Here is an 18,814-nt window from a genome sequence, read left to right as displayed (position 1 = left end):
AAGTCTGTATGTACTGTGGACCAACATTTCTGCTAGGTTATATTGCATTTATATTTGATATTTTTGGTTCAAATTGTATAAGCAAGTTGTTAACTTGACTTTAAATGCTTACTTTAAATGCAGAACTTGAAAGTCATCCCCCCAAGACTTACTTGGATTCTTTGAAAAAAATTAAGGATGAGGTGAATGAGTTGGAAAGCAAAGTGCACTCCATCATGAATTCAGTAAATGACTTGACTCAGGTTGAAAAAGCCTTGCAGCAGACGAAGGTATGTTTCTTTTTGGCACTTGATTAAATTCCAAGTTCAGATGAAGCAGAATACGGAAGGATTGGTTTCATGTCTTTATCACATTAGATTTTTATCTCTGGTGACTGATGTTGGGATGTGGGTAGAAAGTTTGATTGTCTTCTACATTTTTTTCAAATAAAAGGTTTATGTGTGAAAACTGCTGCTCAGTGACAGAGCACGAACAGAGACATGGAATGCAGAAATGCAGACACAATGAAGGCTGCATCCAAAATATTTTTTGACAAACGTTTCTTATATAAACAAAGCTTTAGAATATTTAGGAAGCGTTAGCTAAATACTTTAAGTAGCCAGAATAATAATTTCCTTGCAGAACTGTCAATTTGCAAGTGGCAAATAAATATTGGGGGGTGTTAGCTGGGATTAAGCAGATCACAACCCATTTAATAATAATAATAACAATGCAGTACAGAAATGCTAATTTATGTGATGGTGCATCTAGTCATTTGGCAGATTCCAAATGACTGGCAAAAATGAAGATTTAAGCAACACGAGTCTAACTTATTTCTGATGTGATCAAAACAAAATATGAAATTGGTTCTCCTATAGGTCAAATAAAAACATAGATATATTAAGGCAATGTCTTTACTAAATCAATTGAATCAAAGGTGCTTTTTTCAAAAGGCAACTGGACTTTGTTTTCCCTTGAAGATGTTTAACCTCTCATCCAAGAAGCCAGTTGCTTTTTGAAAAAAAGTTCAGTTGCCTTTTGAAAAAAAGCACTTTTGGGACAATCTTGACCTGAACGACTGAGAATCTCCATAGATAAATTAATTGAAGTTATTTTAAACTAAAGTACAAAGCTATCCCATTTCTAGCAGGTAAAGTTGCTGAGAACGGGTGATTCTGTGACAATACCCAAAATAATCTGTCAGTGTTGGAAAAAATGGTTGAGAGAAATAAGGAGAAAGTTAAGTTCAAGAAAAGCTCTTAAAGAAATTGTTGAAATGCATTGTTAGCAAGTCAGGATTTATTTTATCTGGGCTTTTCCATCTTGGGTTAGAATTCTTATAGTTAAGAATTAATTGTTAGTTAATTGTCCCTTTGATGTCAGTGGCTAGGGTTGTGCATAGAATTTAGTTTTAGATTTTCAAATGTTGAAGGTGGATGGAATGAGAGGCATACCTCCAACCATTTTTATTGTAAACTGCTGTCTTAAAACCAACATAAGATGTCAATATAAGAATCAGGGTTTTGGGCTAGTTCAATATTATTAAAAGCTTTTAATTATACAATATAACTTTCACTTTGTCACTGGACAACATCCTAATTTGATACAAAGGTCAATTCCATTATGCCAATAAATCAAATACATTTTATAGGATAGAAAACGTGAAGAAGCACCATTTTATATAAATATAATTAATATTTTTATATTTATTCCCTGCAGATGGTTTGTGAAACCCTAGAAAATCAAAAAGGCATGGTTGATAAACTTGTTGCAGACACACAAGTATTGGAGAAGCATATTTCTGTTGAAAAGTCAAAACTATACAAGCAAGAATTGAAATGTTTTCAAGGATACAGGGACAAATTGAAACTAAAGATTTCTAAAGATGTTCACTTATTGGAAGAAACTGTTTCCAAATTGAGGACATTTGAGGTAACTAGAAATACCTTTTGTTTAAATACTTTCTTGTAAATATAATATTCCTCCTTCTCAAATTAATTTATATTTTGCAGAAAGCTATAATGTTAGCACCTGTTTATATGAATCCAAATGGTATGTCAATTATATGAATCAATCATTCTGCAGCCAGAAGTGATTGCAGTTGACTGGGAAAAATAACAATATGTGGAGAGTCAATCTAAAAACCGAATAAGCAGAAATAAATTATTTTAGTAGCTTCTTGAGAAAGTTTAACATTTTATATCTAGTTGGTAACAATGAATGTTGTTTACTGCCTGAAAATATAAAATTTAATGAAAGATGGCCTGAATGGTTTCCAACTACTGTTTAATTGAGAAAACGAGGCTTGATTTATTAACTGACATTTAAAACATTTATTTCCTACATGATTGTTTTCTACTCTCTGCGGAGGAATGACAATGAATATTAACTGTTTCTGTAAATCAGGGTTCATGCATACAGTGTAATGAGAGAATCGATAATAGACTAAAATAATGGTCCAACACCTTTCTGGGCCAGTTGGCACATTTGCAATTATAAAAGCATGTCATTGGTGCAATCACAGAATAGTTCCAGAGGTCCAGGGCTTCTGTATTCACACAGTATTCACACTGCTATATTAGGCACTTTTGATAATGGTGTAACATTAATCATTTGACCTCTAATATGAGTGCACCAGTGGTGGGATTCAATTTTTTTTTTACTACCGGTTCTGTTAGCTGGCTTGGTGGGTGTGGCAGGGGAGGGATACTGTAAAATCTCCAGTCAGAGGTGGCATTTGCTGGTTGTCCGAACTACTCAAAATTTCTGCTACCGGTTCTCCAGAACTGGTCAGAATCTGCTGAATATCACCTCTGGAGTGCATTATTTTTATTTTTGAAGGGTATCTGTGAAGTAGCTCACAGGGGACTCAGAGGTGTTATTTGAAGTGAAGTTCAATGGACTATTTGCAAGATCATATAATCTCATATAATCATATGAATTTGTCTCTCATCAGCTTGATTGGATGAAGATATTAGTAGATACGGAAGTTATGACACATCAAAGGAAGTAGTAGTTAGAGTGAATAAGAATAAATACCTTTGACTTTGAGAATCAGAAAAAAACATATTTTGGTGAGGACAATGCGTGGAAAGGGAAAATGGAAACTAATAGGAGAAACAGATGACAGTCAAGATATTAGCAATTAGTGGGGTAAACTAGAGACCTAGAAGCAAATGGTAGAATAACATTCTGACAATATTTAGAAGGGATGGATAAATCCAAGGGTGGGTTTTCAACAACAGGAAAAAATGTGTCTTAAATGCAATTGAGTCAAAAAGTGAAAAATTAACAGATTGACTTAGGAGAGTCCAGTGCTAATGGTCCATAAGGAGTATTTAACCCTAAAATAATTCTTTTAACACTGTGTAAATATTAGTCAGTATATAAAGACCTCCATTCTAAAAATAGAGTAAATATTTTTGGGAATATATAGTATGTTCCATCAGTTTTGGACACACTTCATAAATGAAGCTGAAAAATAATAAAAATTGGAGATAGAGCTAAAAATACAAGAACTGGACAAACAATGCAGAACATGTCAATATGATCTCATAATCATTGAAAACAATGAAAAACACTCTTAAATTCCATCGGTAGCATTTCTAAAATTTCTTACAGTAGCCTAGTTGGCAGCCTTGTGTAAAGGAATCTGGTCACTCCTGCTAAGGAGCGGTCCAGAAGAACATTACAGAGGTATTGTGAGCATTATTCCTACTGGCATCTGGGTTTTCAAAGGTAAAGTCCCTTGATTTAATCAGACTCTATGCAGGTCAGTGAGGCCTTTCTTAAGGATGAATCGAGCAGAAAAGGGGGGGGGGGGGGGGGGGGGGGGGGGGGGCACGGGGGGGGGGGGGGGGGGGGTTAGTGGTTTATTTATGATTAGGAGAATAATGGGGGCAGCTTGAAGTGGGCAATTCTGGCATCTGTCAAATAAAGTCCCTTGATTTAATCAGACTCTATGCAGGTCAGTAGTGTTATTGGATGAATCTGTTAACCCTGATAAACTGGAGAAAATCTTTGAAACTGTGAGCTCAGAGTTCTGCCACCCAATCTCCACTAGAGTACTAGCAGGTTCTTTAAGGCAGGAGTACCCAACCCCTGGTCCACGGACTGGTACTGGTCTATAGCCCATTGAGAACTGGGCCGCGCAAGCATCGGGTGAGCACACAAAGTTCCATTTGTGCAAGTGGCGGGTGCACATGTTAAATCATCCCATGCTGCTGGTCCGGGGAGCTGAAAAGATTGGAGACCACTGCTGTAAGGATTCAAGACAATGACTAAGCAAAATTGTAGAGGAAAAAAAGTCCAGATGTTTAGTGAAAGAAGGTATTTACGAAAGAAGGTATACCCTAATGTCCATTCTAAAGCAGACAGGAACTATAGAACCTACATTTGACAGGGCCAGGTTGTATGCTGGATTGTTTGTCTCCATTTATTTTCACCCACCAGATCTAACAGGGTCAACATATTCCACTTACTTCTATGAATGGGAGATGTCAGAAATGTGCCTTATATGTCATGGAACCTGCTTAGCTCCATGAGGTCTGGATGGCCATGACCTAAGGTTTCAAAGTCTTGGCTTTTCCCTGAAGCATTGGGGCCAGATGGTTAGGCGAAGCTAGTCACTTTGCTTGCCTACTATTTGATTTGCAACGGGAAGAAATTTCTTTTAACTTTAGGCATATTGCATTTGATTTTTATTACAGTTGCTTTTAATCATTTTGGGCTGCTGTTGCTCTTGGCTTTTAACCTATTGTTAGATGCCCAGAGTTGCATTTGTGAGATTGAAAGCTGTGTAAATCATTTAAATAAATAATCCTACATAAATGTAATACAAAATTATAATTTTGGTCACATGTTTTTCTAATTTAGTGAAATACGACTCTGGTCCTTGCTCAGTTCCAAGGTATGAGTCTAAAGCAAGGGTCTTCAAACTTGGCAAGTTTAAGACTTGTGGACTTCAACTCCCAGAATTCCTGAACTAGCATGACTGGAGGTGGAATTCTGGGAGTTGAAGTCCACAAGTCTTAAAGCTGTCAAGTTTGAAGACCCCTGATCTAAAGAGTTGTAAGTCCACTATTGAGGCAACTCTCATAAATTGTTTTTTTCCTGTTTACTGTAGTTACTACTCTGTGTCATAAAAAAAAAATCTCTGTAGTTGGATTTTTGGTTAACAAATATTTATATGAACCTAATAAAATGTTATGAGCAGATATTTGCATTTTTAAAATTTACATGGCAACTACTAACAATTGAGTATTTGGCATTTGAGTAATACGTCACATTACAGAACATTAACTTTCCTATATTATATTCAGGCTGATTCAAAAGTAGTTCAGAGGTGGCTGGATTCTGTGAAAGATTTCCTAATGAAAAACCAAATCAAGCAAACAGAACCTGAAGGTCTTCAGAGACAGCTTGATCAATGCATGGTAAGATTCATCAATTTATTATACCTATGGCATATGCCCATTTTGTTTATTCCTTGACTGTATCTAAACATTGTGAAGAAGAGTGCATGAAACTTCTGTTATCAAGGAGCTATTATTGCTACAATTTCAATTTGTAAATGCAGAGTAATAATGCGAATGCAAGATGGAAGAAGGAAGTCTCTTTTTATGTATGTCATAGGTCCGCGATGGCGAACCTATGGCACGTGTGCCACAGGTGGCATGCAGAGCCATTTGTGCGGGCACATGATTCCCAGGCAAACTTACCTCACTGTGCATGTGTGCGCCTCCCGGCTGATTTTCGGGCCTTTTTTGGCCTGCCAGAGGCTTAAGAGATGCCTCCGCAGGCTTTGCAGGCCGAAAAATAGGCCCGTTGCCTCACTTCTGGTATTTCCGGAAATACCGGAAGTGATGAAATGGGCCCATTTTTTGGCCTGCAAAGCCTGCAGAGGCATCCCTCAAGCCTCTGGCAGGCCGAAAAAGGCCTCAAACAGGCCAAAAATCAGGTGGGAGGCACAGTGCAGGTAAGGGGGTGGCGGGGGGATCACACGTGCATGTGCAGGGGGCGTGGGGGGCTGAGCACATTTCCTCCTGGGTGCTGGCAGGTGAGCCCAAAAAGGTTAGCCACCATGGTCGTAGGTGGAATTCATTCAACTATATGTAGCATAGTTCTGATTGGCTATCCAAAGGATCTCACTGATGCTGCCCATAAATATCTTAATTGTTATGAGTACATGTTTAGAAAAAGAATATAGACTTTTTTTTTAGCATTTTGTATTTTTATGCTCATTCTCTTTGGCGCATCTGGTTATCATCACTTTTTTTTTTCTTAGAGGGAAATTTTCTTAGAAAATCTTCCCCTCCTTTAATTAAAAGCAGTTTATTAGAGCTATTAGCTCTTTCTGATCCTAGTCTGCACTTGCAAGGTAACAATAATGATGTAGGTCTGATGAGTGGCTTGACAGATCTGGGCTTGCTTAATTTCAGTTGTACCAGCCTTTGAACCCTGGGGATGCTTGGATCATCTTTTTTTTCCCAAGCCAAATCAGTTACAGCCTGGTTGGAGAATGTGCTGAAAAAAAGTAGTCCCCCTTTGGATGAATTAATGCAATTTTATTAATGTTTCAGAAGCAAGACTTTTTGGCAGGGCACCACTAACCATATGGCAAGCTCTCCACATTATAGATATAAACCCTAAATGTGATGGTATATTTTCTCTGGGCAGTAAATAGGGTTCTTCTGTTTTCCAGATGCATGGTTTTAATTCATGGGTCTCCAGTATGGGGGCTCACAGAAAGAGAAACATGATTAGTGAATAGCGCATCCATTCTCATCCATACTTTCTTTTAGTTGCTGAAGTCTGCCCTCATTTCCAAAACGGAACTGAATTAGTGCAGTTCTTGTATTTCATCTTGTATTTCATAAAATTGTTTCTTTTTAAATTGGTCAGTTGGGCTGTCACATATCTGGAATCAAAAATTGAAAAACTGTAGCATACAGATCATCTAATGCTTACTCTATCAAAGATAGGAGTTTTATGATGAGCTGAAACTTGTATCTTTGGAATGAGCTTTCAGGTAGGTCACAATTGTAGCATAATTGTTGGTATCAGTGCTAGTTTGAATTAGATGTAGCTAATTTTGTAGCTATGTCAGTCACCAAGAATATCATGAATTTTACATGGGTTTGATCAGTATTGAATTTCTCTGGTCACAGGGAGATAGATAAATCCATTGCTTATTACCTACTTTCTTGTGTTTAATAGACACCTTACTATTATTATTCAGCTTTGGTGTTAAGTGATAGGGATTATTTATGTATATAAATAAATTTATAGTAAAAAGAAGTAAAAGAGAAGCTTGTTTTATTTATTTATACTGATCTTTGGATTGTAGCTATTAACTTGGTTAGCATGGTTATGCAGTTTATTTCTGCTATGTGTGCTGTATGAACACGGACATTTTAAAATGATTTTATCATTAACTTTATCATTAGGCATCTTATGTGCACCCAGAAAAGTTTTCTTTTTAACGAGCTAAGGATTAAGTAACCATTTATCAGTTAAATCTCCTTCCAAGGATAAAAATCCTATCATTAATAAATGGTCATTTTGCCACCAAATTTTGGTGGTCCAATATTAGAGTGTAAAATGTGCTTAAGGAGTTGCTCACCTCTGGTTAATATGATATGAAAAAGCACCTTGTAACCTCATTCAAATAAAAAGACATTTCCGCCCCCTCTTTCCCCCTCCCTCCCCTCTCTGTGTGCATGTATTCAGTTGTTTTGTTAATTGTTTTTTTCAAACATAATAAGTCTTTGAAATCCATAAAATGTCTCAGAAATAAGCAACATATCAAGTTGTATCTTTGGAGATAGCTGTTAACATATTTTTTCTCATTTATGAACAGCTGTTTATTATTGAAATGGAAAAAATTGAATTGTCTCTAAAAGAGATGAAGGAAATGGAGTCTTCTTTAAGAGGCCAGCCTGTTAACGCTTGGGTGAAATCCAAACTGACAGACATCCAATCCCAGTGGGACAAACTAAGCAAGCAGGTTGGTTCTTGGTACTATTAGTCTTGCATTTTCATATCTGTCATTGCACCCAAGTAGTAGCATTGTTACATGCATTGCAGTCATATAATATCAAGTATCCTATTTTATTTTCAACATATAAAATCCCATTTTTACATTTACAAGTGCCTAAATAGAAATACAAACTAAATAAATGCATTTACATTACTCTATGAAAAACCATCAATTTTATAATATAACCAATTTAATTTTAAAACTATAGAACTAATGTACTGTGCTATAATTTAATATGGTAAACATGGGATGAATTACACCTCCCAATATTCTTTACTGTTGGATGGCAGTTATACACTAATTCAGCTGGAGGGCTATAAGTTTGTTGTAGTGTAAACTAGGCTCTGGGATGTTTTCAGTTCAAGTTTTATCTTTATCTTGCTAGATAGATGATGCTGTCTTAGGCTCAAATTCTCATCTGTTTGAGATTCTCATCAGAAAATATATCCAATGAGCTATTTTGTTTTAACTGGTATTGTTGCCGTTTATACTGATAGGCAATTTTCATTATTTGCATATCATCTAAATGATAAGAATATAGCTACATTAGAGCACTTTTTCCTTGCATCCCTTATGCTGTTTAGAAAACATCAAAAAATGACATCATTATTCTTTCAGATTAGTCAGTTTATATTCTGGACTGGATTTGTGAACATACTCAGTAGGAAGAAGTGGAACTGAGAGTGTTAGTAATGTGTGAAATGCTAGAAATATAAATACTTGTAACAAGTATTTGATTCATTTTTCTTGCAATGTACATTTATACATCCGAACTAGACTGTCTTGTTTCTCTGTGTCATATAATATATGTGGATATGTGGATATATGCATAATATTTATCTATCTATCTATTTAGTCATGTTTATGTTGTGTATATTGGAGGTGGAGACCCTTTGAGAGCTGTAGGCAATGAAATTTCATTTTAATGTATGCTGATTAGTGTGCATTTAAAATGACAATAAAGTTATTCTAAGTCTAAGAATCTAGTTCACTGCTGCTAACATACATTATAACCATGATGACCATGATTACCATCACTGCCATAGCCATCATCATGGGTTTCTTCATTTTTAATGTGAAGAATAGAGCATTAAAAATTAAGTAGAACTGCATTCGTTACATTTGCCTGTTCTTGTAACTATAAAACGTTATTTCCTAGATCTCATGTTGACCAAAAAAAAATGCAAAATGTTGTTATCTCAAAATAACTTTCACCATTCTGTTGATCGCGTGTTTTTCTTTCATCAGTTGTACAGCACTCTTAAAATAATAACTTTTAACAGTGTTGTGCACTTTATGTTGCTTTGTTTGAATTGCTAGATCATTTGCCATAAAAATCAATTATCGGAAAATCAAGAAAAAGCTGTCAATCTCAAAAAGGATTTGACAGAAATGCAAGAATGGATGGCTCAGGCTGAAGAGGAATATTTGGAGAAAGATTTTGAATATAAGAATCCAGATGAGCTAGAGAATGCAGTGGAAGAAATGAAGGTCAGGAATACTTGAAAAACTTAAATTGTATTTTAAAAGTGATGTAGACACTAAACATGGGTGTGTATTAGTTATTGTTATTAATATTATTACATCAGGATATGCTTTTCTGAAAAGACCAGAGTGATTTGTTTTTTATCAGTTTGAAGCTGACTATCCTTCCTACTTAACTGTTGAAAATGAATTAATCCAAATTATTTACATATTTATAAGACCATATTTTGTCCACTGTCACTACTAGAACTTGCACTGTGTAATATATATATAAAAACTGTTGCATACCTTAAAATTTTATATGATTTAATATGCTAATAAGTTTAATATGTTTGTCCATGTACATACTGAATATTTTTTTCTCTGTTAAGCCCAGATTGCTGCTTAGCCCTGTCATATACTCTGCAATTTGACCAGATGGCTTCAGGCTACTGCTGTTTGATCAGCAAATACTGGTTGGAGTAGAAATTCCCAATCTTGCTACATAGTGAGATTAGAGGAGGCTGGAGTTTGGAATGACATTTGCTTTAATTTTACAGTGTTAAAATGAATGTAGAATTAGTGGAATTAATAAGAGAATGTAACACTTCAAAACTCTGATAACAATGCAGAGCCCATTTTGGTTATTCTTGAAATTTCAATGCTGCTGTCTCTTAGCTATAATTTTATATGTGCTTGTGTCCTAATTTAATTCATATCATATGCCTAATTGTAATTAAATAATGGCTGATCACCTCTCTGAGAAAATACAAAGGATGCATGAGTGGGAGTAAAAAATTACAAATTTTGATATTTACGTACATTTGAAAAAAATATACAGCTATTCTGAATGTAAAGAGTCTTTTTTAATGTTTTGTTCATTTTATGCAGTACAATTTTAGTAAAATTTTGGAACTGACATTCTTAATAGTCTGGCTATCAAACACTAAATCAGATTGTAGGTTTTTTTTTTCAACATTAGAAAATGTGGCAGCTTTTTGAATTGAGTGACAGGATTGCCACTGGCATTTTCTGTTAAATTATAAAAGGTTTTGTAATTGAGTGCTCTGTAGCCTTTGCCAGTCTTGTGCTCCTCAGTTATGTTGACTTTGCAACTGTCAGAATTGCTAGTCAGCATGACCTTGGTGTTTGAAAAATTATTTATTTTGAAACAGTCACATTCAATAGAATAATAAACTTGGTATAGTACACTTGATTGTAGTAAGATTATTAAAAATTACACCAAGAAATATATGTGATCAGAAAGTGTTTTTTTTAATGTACTAGTTATTTGGGGCCATATAAATTGGGAATTTTGGGGTAATAATCTTTAAGCACAGTAAGTATTTATCTTGGGATGAGTTGACTCCGTGCAACCAGATTTATATAGATCAGTATGCAACACAATATGTGTAGAAATGAAATCCATTTGTGCATCAAGGAAGGTCAGAATGATGGTAGGCAACTAGTAGAGTAAATATAAATTATATTTACTACAGAGTCCACTGGAGTTGGGTGGCTTATAAAAGCAAATAGATAAAATATGATAGAAATTCAAGTGAAGTGTCTTGGGAGCCATGGATTTCATCCCAAAGGTGCTTTTTCAAGAGGCAACTGGACTTTCTGGTTTTTCTTTGAAGATGTTTCGCTTCTCATCCAAGAAGCTTCTTCAGCTCTAACTGGATGGTGGGGAATTCAGTCAGAACTGAAGAAGCTTCTTGGATGAGAAGTGAAACGTCTTCAAAGAAAAACCAGTCCAGTTGCCTCTCGGAAAAGTACCTTTGGGATAACCATGACCAGGATGACTGAGAATGCCCATAGACATGGATTGTATCGCTTCTCACATGCATATGAAATACAGTGTTAACAATGCATTTCAGTATTTTAATTATTAGTTCAGATTCCATTGTTAATATAGTGATTGCAATTTAGTGTGGTCATTATTTGCTTCCTCTGGGCAGAGAGCAAAAGAAGATGTGCTGCAGAAAGAAGTGAGGGTGAAAATTCTGAAAGACAGCATCAAAATGCTAGCTACTAAACTGCCATCTGGTGGTCAGGACTTAACAACGGAGCTCAACCTTGTATTGGAGAATTACCAGCTACTGTGCAACAGGATCAGAGGGAAATGCCACACTTTGGAGGTATGGCCTGTAACTAATTCTTTCTTCCCTTAACATCAATACTTAAGACGTAAGTTTTTACTCCCAAAGTTAAAAAGAAATCATGCCAATGGTATATTTTTGCTCTAGATTTAAAAGTTGGGGATGGGGGCATTGTTAGACCAGCAACTTATTTAATGAACAAACTCAAAACTCTTTTATTATATACTTAATTCTAGTTATTTTAAAGCTTCCTAGAAAGCCAGTTGACATATTGCTTAAGGTTCCAGGCTAGAAACCAGGAGACCGTCAGTTTTAGTCCTGCCTTAGGCACACTGCCAGCTGGGTGACCTTGAGCCAGTCACTCACTCTCAGTTCTAGGAAGAAGGCAAGTGCAAACTACTTGTGAAATTTTGCCAAGAAAACTGTAGGCACTTTCCAAGACTCAACACTAATTTTAAGCCTCACACATATGTTAACACTGCTTTTTAAATAGTAAAGGATTGTAGTTACAGCCCATTAGTTAGAATCCATTTCTTATGCAAGTAAAGAACGTTCAAATAGTGGCCAAAATTAGTGACAGTGCACTGTTTTTGTTGATTTTAACATGTCAATGAAAAACCAGGGATATATGGATGAGAAATATAACTAATGAAATGCATATATTAAGACTCCATCAATATAGTGATTATTTCTGAATTATATATTGCCTACTAAGTATTTCAGGTATATTTAACTTCTACCTGCATTCCTATATTTCCTACAATACTTTTGATAGCAATATGAAATAGCAACTCTGCAGTCAGGCCTCTTATTTAATTCTTTGTAGCTGTAAATCAGGTTAAAGTCAAGTTCTTAAACTCAGTTTTCTATTTTAGTCAATAGTCACATTGGGCAAATACATTACTAGCTTTGGAACAAACTTTAGAATGTGATCCGAATCAATTTTGGGTCATGTTTAGTTTAGTTTAGTTTAGTTTACTTTACTTTACTTTATTGTCATTGCACCTCGTACAACAAAACCAAACACCATCTTCAGTGCACATCATGACCATGACCATGAAAATAAACACAAGCACACATCCTTTACCCTTCACACATTGAACCAGAAACCACCGACACCACACCAACACTGCACTATACAGCAAAATTTAAAAGAACTACTGCCCTGGGATAGAAGCTGTTTTTCAGCCTATTTGTCCTTGTTTTTATTATTCTGTACCATCTGCCAGATGGTAATTGTTCAAAAAAAGGGGTTCCCAGTATGAGATGGATCTTTGATAATGTTTTGAACTTTCTTAAGACAGCGGGAGCTATAAAGCTCTTCCAAAGAGGGGAGAGGGCAACCAATAATCTTCTGGGCAATGACATTAACCCGCTGGAGTGCTTTCCTATCTGCCAGTGATTTTTCTAATTCACCACAAGATGGTGAATTAGAAAATTCTATATTAATGATTCAGATAAAGAAGTATAGAATATGTGTAAGCAATGTGTAATACATATTACATATGTGTAATACATTTTTGTCTGTTGAGTTAGGAAACTATTACTGGCTATTGTCTTCAAATATTTTTTTTTCATGTGGCATCTAAGTTATACCCATTGTAATATACTGTCCCATTGTTTTGATATTGTATATAGTGCAAACATCTGGAATTGGCATTGGAGATACAGTAAGTGAGTTGAGCCAGTGAGAACGCTGAGGCTGAGTGAATTGAAAGTCTCATTGTTAGGCAATAACTGGTAAATTATCTGGAGTAGTTTTAGAAATCGTTACTGTTGATGAATAATATACTCTGGAAAATCTACATAAAGCTTAAGAAACAAAATTTATCACGTGACTGAGAAGAACCAGCCTCTGAAATAGAATGAGCCTTTTCTTCTTTCATATATTCTTTCCCTTCAGGAAGTATGGTCTTGTTGGATTGAACTGCTACACTATCTGGACCTAGAAGCAGCCTGGCTGAATACTTTGGAAGAGAAAATGAAAACAACTGAACACTTGCCAGAGAAAATAGATGCTGTCAGTGAAGCCCTTGAGGTACAAAGGATAGTCTGTAAAAATAGTTTATGCAAATGAGTTTGGGATTTTTTTAACTGAAGATTTCCCCCCCTCCTATATTTAAATACAATGAAAATTCCTCATTTTGCATAATATTTAAGTAATTGTAGAAGTGGACAGAACTCAGACTTGTTGAAGGGAGGGGGGTGGGGTTGGTTGCTTTCATTCAAGATGCATCAATATGAAAAAAAAAATCTTATTTGAGCTAAAAGAAATCCGGGTGTCTGCAGTCTCTGATCTTTGATCAAAGATCAAAAAAGTGCAAAATATCAGATGCAGCATCCCTATGTAGACTCCCCTCTTTTTTTGAATGTGTGTTTGATGCCTGCCATCTTTTCTTTTTCTTTTTTTTACCCTCCCACTCTTAGTAGACACTTCTGGGTGTCTAAACATATTTTGAAACATTGGTATTTTTGGCTTCAGTGTTGTTAACAAGAAAGGTAAACCAGAAACCTTTATTGATCTGCTATATAACAAACGGTGATCTTGCAAAATATTCCAACTTTTGTTCTGCGAACTACTTTCCTTATTCTTTGAAACATGACAGCGAAGTACATGAATAAAAAAGAAGAATTAATGATACAGTAACTTTTGTTTTGAGACAAAAGTTTTCTAAGGACATTTTAAATCTTGGTGATTATATTGACTAATTGGAATTCTTTTAACTTGCTTTGACTGGCACATAATGCATATAAAATAAACTTGGCTTCTATTGTTCAGTAGTTCACTGGCATTTAGAGTAGGCTATGGCAATATGTTCTACATAGATCTTTCAAAAACTGTAGTTAGAATATATTAGCCAGGCAACTGTTGATTATCCACAGTTAACTGAAAGTTTTCTAGTATATGTCTGTAGTTACTTCAGAGTGACAGTTTTTCCTAAATGTTCCATGTGCAGGAAATTTGAGGCTGCATTTGCTCTTTGACCCTTCATATCTATTATGATCAGCTCAGGCAGAAATATGGGATTGGGAATGCCAAAATTTACTGCTGCTAGATGGCAGCAAAGAGATATATAAAGTTCTTTGTGCTGCCATCTAATGGTCTTCTGGATTTTTACAGTCTAGTACTGGTAACCCTGACTAGAAGAGGCCCCATGTCTGCTTCCGTCGTACATGGAGATTTTACAAACACCACCACTTTCTGCTATAGAATTCATTCCCTTTGGTGATGCTGTCTTCCTTCCTTTTTATTGTCTGAAGACATTAAAAAAAAACTAATATTTTTTTCAAGTTTGGGTTTACATTGCACTGATTCTGCTGTCATTTACTAATTTTATTTCCTCTTGCTCTTTTTGTTTTGGTAGAATTCTTGAGTTTTTTTATGGGTCCCACTGTTCTGATATATTTGTCTGTAATTTCCATAACTATTTTAGAGTGATAAGATGCCATATGTTTCATTGTTTTCTTAATGGCAATGTGAGTCCTCAGACACTGTAAATTTATGCTTTTTCTGAATGATATTTTTTCCAGTTTTAAAATGTCAAGAGTGCTGCATTCAGTATGTTAGAAAATAAGTGCCTACATTTTGGTTTAATTATTTTCTCATTAGTCACTGGAATCTATTCTGCGCCATCCAGCTGACAATCGGACTCAAATTCGGGAGCTTGGTCAAACACTGATAGATGGAGGCATCCTTGATGAAATCATCAGTGAAAAGTTGGAAGTTTTCAATGCCCGTTATGAGGAATTAAGTCATGTGGTATGATATGTAACTTTGATGGAATGAAACATTTGTTTTTACTGCTGTCAGCACCCACAATGTACAGTTTTGAATGATGCTTAAAGGTGCTCTTCACTAGCTTATAGAAGTAAGGACTACCCTATAGTAAGGTCAGATGTGCATAATTATGGCAACACTACCTATATCTTGCATTATGGTCGGTCAGAAGTTTGACAACTGCCCGACCTACACCATAAATTGGATGGCTGAGTGAATTCTTGAACAGATCCAGATTCAGCTTAGTAGATCCTACATTTTTGTGTAGGTGAGAAACAGAATTATGATGCCAAGTCATGGGGTTACATTCCTCAAACAAAAAGGGAAAAAATAACAATTTAGAAATGCAAATTTAAATCATGATTGCTATAAACGATGCAAATGATCTCTACCAACAAAGATCCATCCCACATAAATTTGTAAAATGACTGGACATCTGATTTTATATTTTAAAAAGGATTGAAGTATAATGTGCAGATTTATACGGTTCAGATTACAGAATACGGAGTAAAGCCATAGTAGTTTTAAAAGTTTACTCGCTACCTTGGAATGAGAACTCCTTTTTGGCCTTGAAAAATACAGGACAGAGGATCTTGCAAGGGACAAAGAGCTGAACTGATAGTCATTTAGAAACTGTTGTTGTCTATGAGGATTGATGGATTCCATCATGATTTCAATGATATTAATATGTCCTCTGGAAACTTCCATAAGTTTTGATAACAAATGTGAATGCTAAAGTCAGTGATTCTGACTTAAGTTGACATGCTAGGAATCTCTGAATTATGTGCCTTTCAGCAAGAATCCCTTGACCACAAGATAGTAATATTTCACTGCATTGTTGACAATCAGAAAATAACAGCATAGTGTAAGCAGTTCCGATTTACTATTTTTGTATTTATATTTAGGTTTATATACAGTTCAAAAGTTTTCATGCAAAATATTTCTTTGTCTCCCCTTAGGCAGTCAGTAAACAGATTTCTTTGGAGCAACAACTTCAGATGATGCGAGAAACTGAGCACATGTTGCAGGTTCTTCAGGAAAGCTTGAAAGATTTGGATAGGCAGCTAACATCCTATTTGACCAATAGAATAGATGCCTTCCAAATGCCTCAAGAGGCACAGGTATTTCTTCCTTTCCCTTTCCCTTTTCCCCTTCACCTTTCCTTTCCTTTCTTACTTACCCTTTCTCTTTCTCTTGCCCTTTCCCCTTTCCTTTCCTTTTCTTACCTTACCTTACCTTAAAAAATACTTTGTAACATGGTTTTTGAGTTGTAAGATAATTAAGGGAATATGTGCTCTATGAAGAGATGCTGATGGTGTCTTGCACTAGAAAATCTTCAGTAATCTCTTGATTGTGAAATAAGCAGTCTATCCCTGAAATCAGCATTGAGTAAAGTGGATGTTATACTCTTTATAATACATTTTAGTTGTATGATTTATTGGATAGACAGATTGATATCTGCTATGTCCTTTTTTCTCCATTTTCTATAATGAATGGCAGAAAATCCAAGCTGAGATTGCTGCTCATGAGTCCACTTTGGAAGAGCTTAGAAAGAATGTCTATTCTTTAATGCCACCTTCACCAGAGTGTCGATCTCCCCGTGGTGGGACTCATTTGGATGTCTTGCAGGTAAACATTTCAAAGGAATCAAAGACCTGAATGTGAATCAAGGTTTTCCCCACACTGCTAATTAATTTCCCAGTGTTTGCAGAGTTGTTGTATTAATTTCAAATGCAGTGTTGTCAATAGAAACTGTGATAATTTTACGTACTATAAAGTTTAATTTATTTGTCACTTCTGTTCTTTTATACTTTCATTTTCTCCAGACTTTTCAACTCCTATAGGCATATATTTGAAAAAGTAGGCTAATACTTTTACATACTTCTGAAAGCTCTTATTTGTGAAATATGCTATAATACACTTTTCTTATATCTTTGGGCAATTGTTAAACATTTTAATAATTATTGACATCCTTTTTCCAATATTTTATATGAAAAGAGTGGGGGGTGGACTTGAAGAATCTATATCTGTTGAACAGGATGGATATTAGCATTGCAAATAGGTAGAGTAAATATTTGAGGAATAGATAATACTAAGATTATGGCATTTGGCTGGCTTATCAGAAGCACTCCTTAATGACTATAGAAAACTAAGTAGAAGTGCCCAATAAATCCCCTAAAGAGAGGGAAAGAGAAAGTGGTTGTTTCAAAACAGAGATTATGAGGAGTGGAGTCTAGACAGAGGCATTTCACAATAAAGTGAACAGTGAGAAAGATGCAGTGGAGCATAGCAAATAGAAACCAGGATAGAAGGGTTGAGTTTGGAGTTGATAAGGAATTAAGTGGCAAACTTGACAGCATTGATTTTGAAAGGTAGAAGAAGAAAAAAAAATACAGTACTAATTAGAGATGAGGAATCCTTTCAAGCAAGAAGATTTTTGATATTCTGGGAAGTATTATAAATTCAGGACATGAGATGGTGTTTAAATCCCATTTTGTGAATTCTCTGATTAGGTAGCTAGAGGGAGAACTGATTAGTTCATGGTGTTCCATGTCTGGTTTTGCCCTTTGGGATTGACAGAAGTGAAGAAAATTTGGAAACGGAGTACACACTGTACCTTTGAAATTCCCCAAACATAGTCCTAGACAAAACTTCTCTATGGTTTTTTATCTTGTTTTTGAAAAGTTGATTTTGTCATGTTTAAGTGGAAAAGATAAGATCTCAGATTTAGAGATAAATTATTCTGTAAGTTAAAAAAGAGGGAAATATGGTTATAAGGAGAGGAAATCCATAATGATATATAAAAAAGAAAGAAATACTGAACTAGAAGAGTAAGATATAAATAAGAACAGTTAGTGGAAAGATTTTTCATTCTAAGGGTGCAAATGTGTCAAATTTTTGCTTTCTTACATAAACAGAGAAAGCTCCGGGAAGTATCTACGAAGTATCAGCTGTTCCAGAAACCAGCAAATTTTGAGCAGCGTATGCTGGATTGTAAACGAGTTCTGGATAGTGTAAAAGTTGAACTCCATATCTTGGATGTGAAGGATATTGATCCGGATATCATTCAGTTTCACTTTGATAAGTGCATGGTAATATAATGCTATGACTAAATTTTCCTAATTTCTCTCTATGAAACTTTGTTTGCTTCTTTACCTCCATGGCAGTGAACTTTCCAGTAGCTCGACAGTTGACATTCACAGCAGTGGTAGAAAACATGAATGAAAGGAAGAGATTTTGCGCCTTGAGATAAAAGAATGGTTTTCACTCGTATTATCAGAGTAGTATATGTTCTAAGAGCATGATTTTATTCTCCAATTTAATAGCAATTGGAGCTACATTTGATATAGAATCTCATCAGTATAAGGGACCCAGTGGCTCATTGGCTAAGATGCTGAGCTTGTTGATCAGAAAGGTTGGCAATTCGGCAGTTCGAGTCCCTAGCACCAC

At 35.4% G+C, this 18,814-nt stretch overlaps 1 protein-coding gene across 1 annotated transcript in view; it reads left to right on the top strand.

Moving 5' to 3' along the window:
• UTRN (utrophin) overlaps positions 1–18,814 on the top strand; it is a 359,787-nt gene that overhangs the window by 83,971 nt on the left and 257,002 nt on the right. Inside the window, exons 22-32 of the mRNA XM_026666216.2 lie at positions 124–269; positions 1,699–1,911; positions 5,301–5,414; positions 7,841–7,987; positions 9,341–9,511; positions 11,446–11,625; positions 13,490–13,624; positions 15,197–15,346; positions 16,324–16,485; positions 16,865–16,993; positions 18,283–18,456. Of these exons, the coding sequence (XP_026522001.2) occupies positions 124–269; positions 1,699–1,911; positions 5,301–5,414; positions 7,841–7,987; positions 9,341–9,511; positions 11,446–11,625; positions 13,490–13,624; positions 15,197–15,346; positions 16,324–16,485; positions 16,865–16,993; positions 18,283–18,456 (1,721 nt within the window). The remainder of the gene's footprint in view (positions 1–123; positions 270–1,698; positions 1,912–5,300; positions 5,415–7,840; positions 7,988–9,340; positions 9,512–11,445; positions 11,626–13,489; positions 13,625–15,196; positions 15,347–16,323; positions 16,486–16,864; positions 16,994–18,282; positions 18,457–18,814) is intronic.

Source organism: Notechis scutatus, chromosome 1 (assembly GCF_049901735.1).
Source record: "Notechis scutatus isolate UNSWTSFEM ecotype Mainland chromosome 1, rNotScu1.2, whole genome shotgun sequence".
NCBI classification, from domain to species: Eukaryota; Metazoa; Chordata; class Lepidosauria; order Squamata; family Elapidae; genus Notechis; species Notechis scutatus.
The sequence above is the reverse complement of the archived record's forward strand: the minus strand, read 5'-3'. Positions and strand labels throughout refer to the sequence as shown.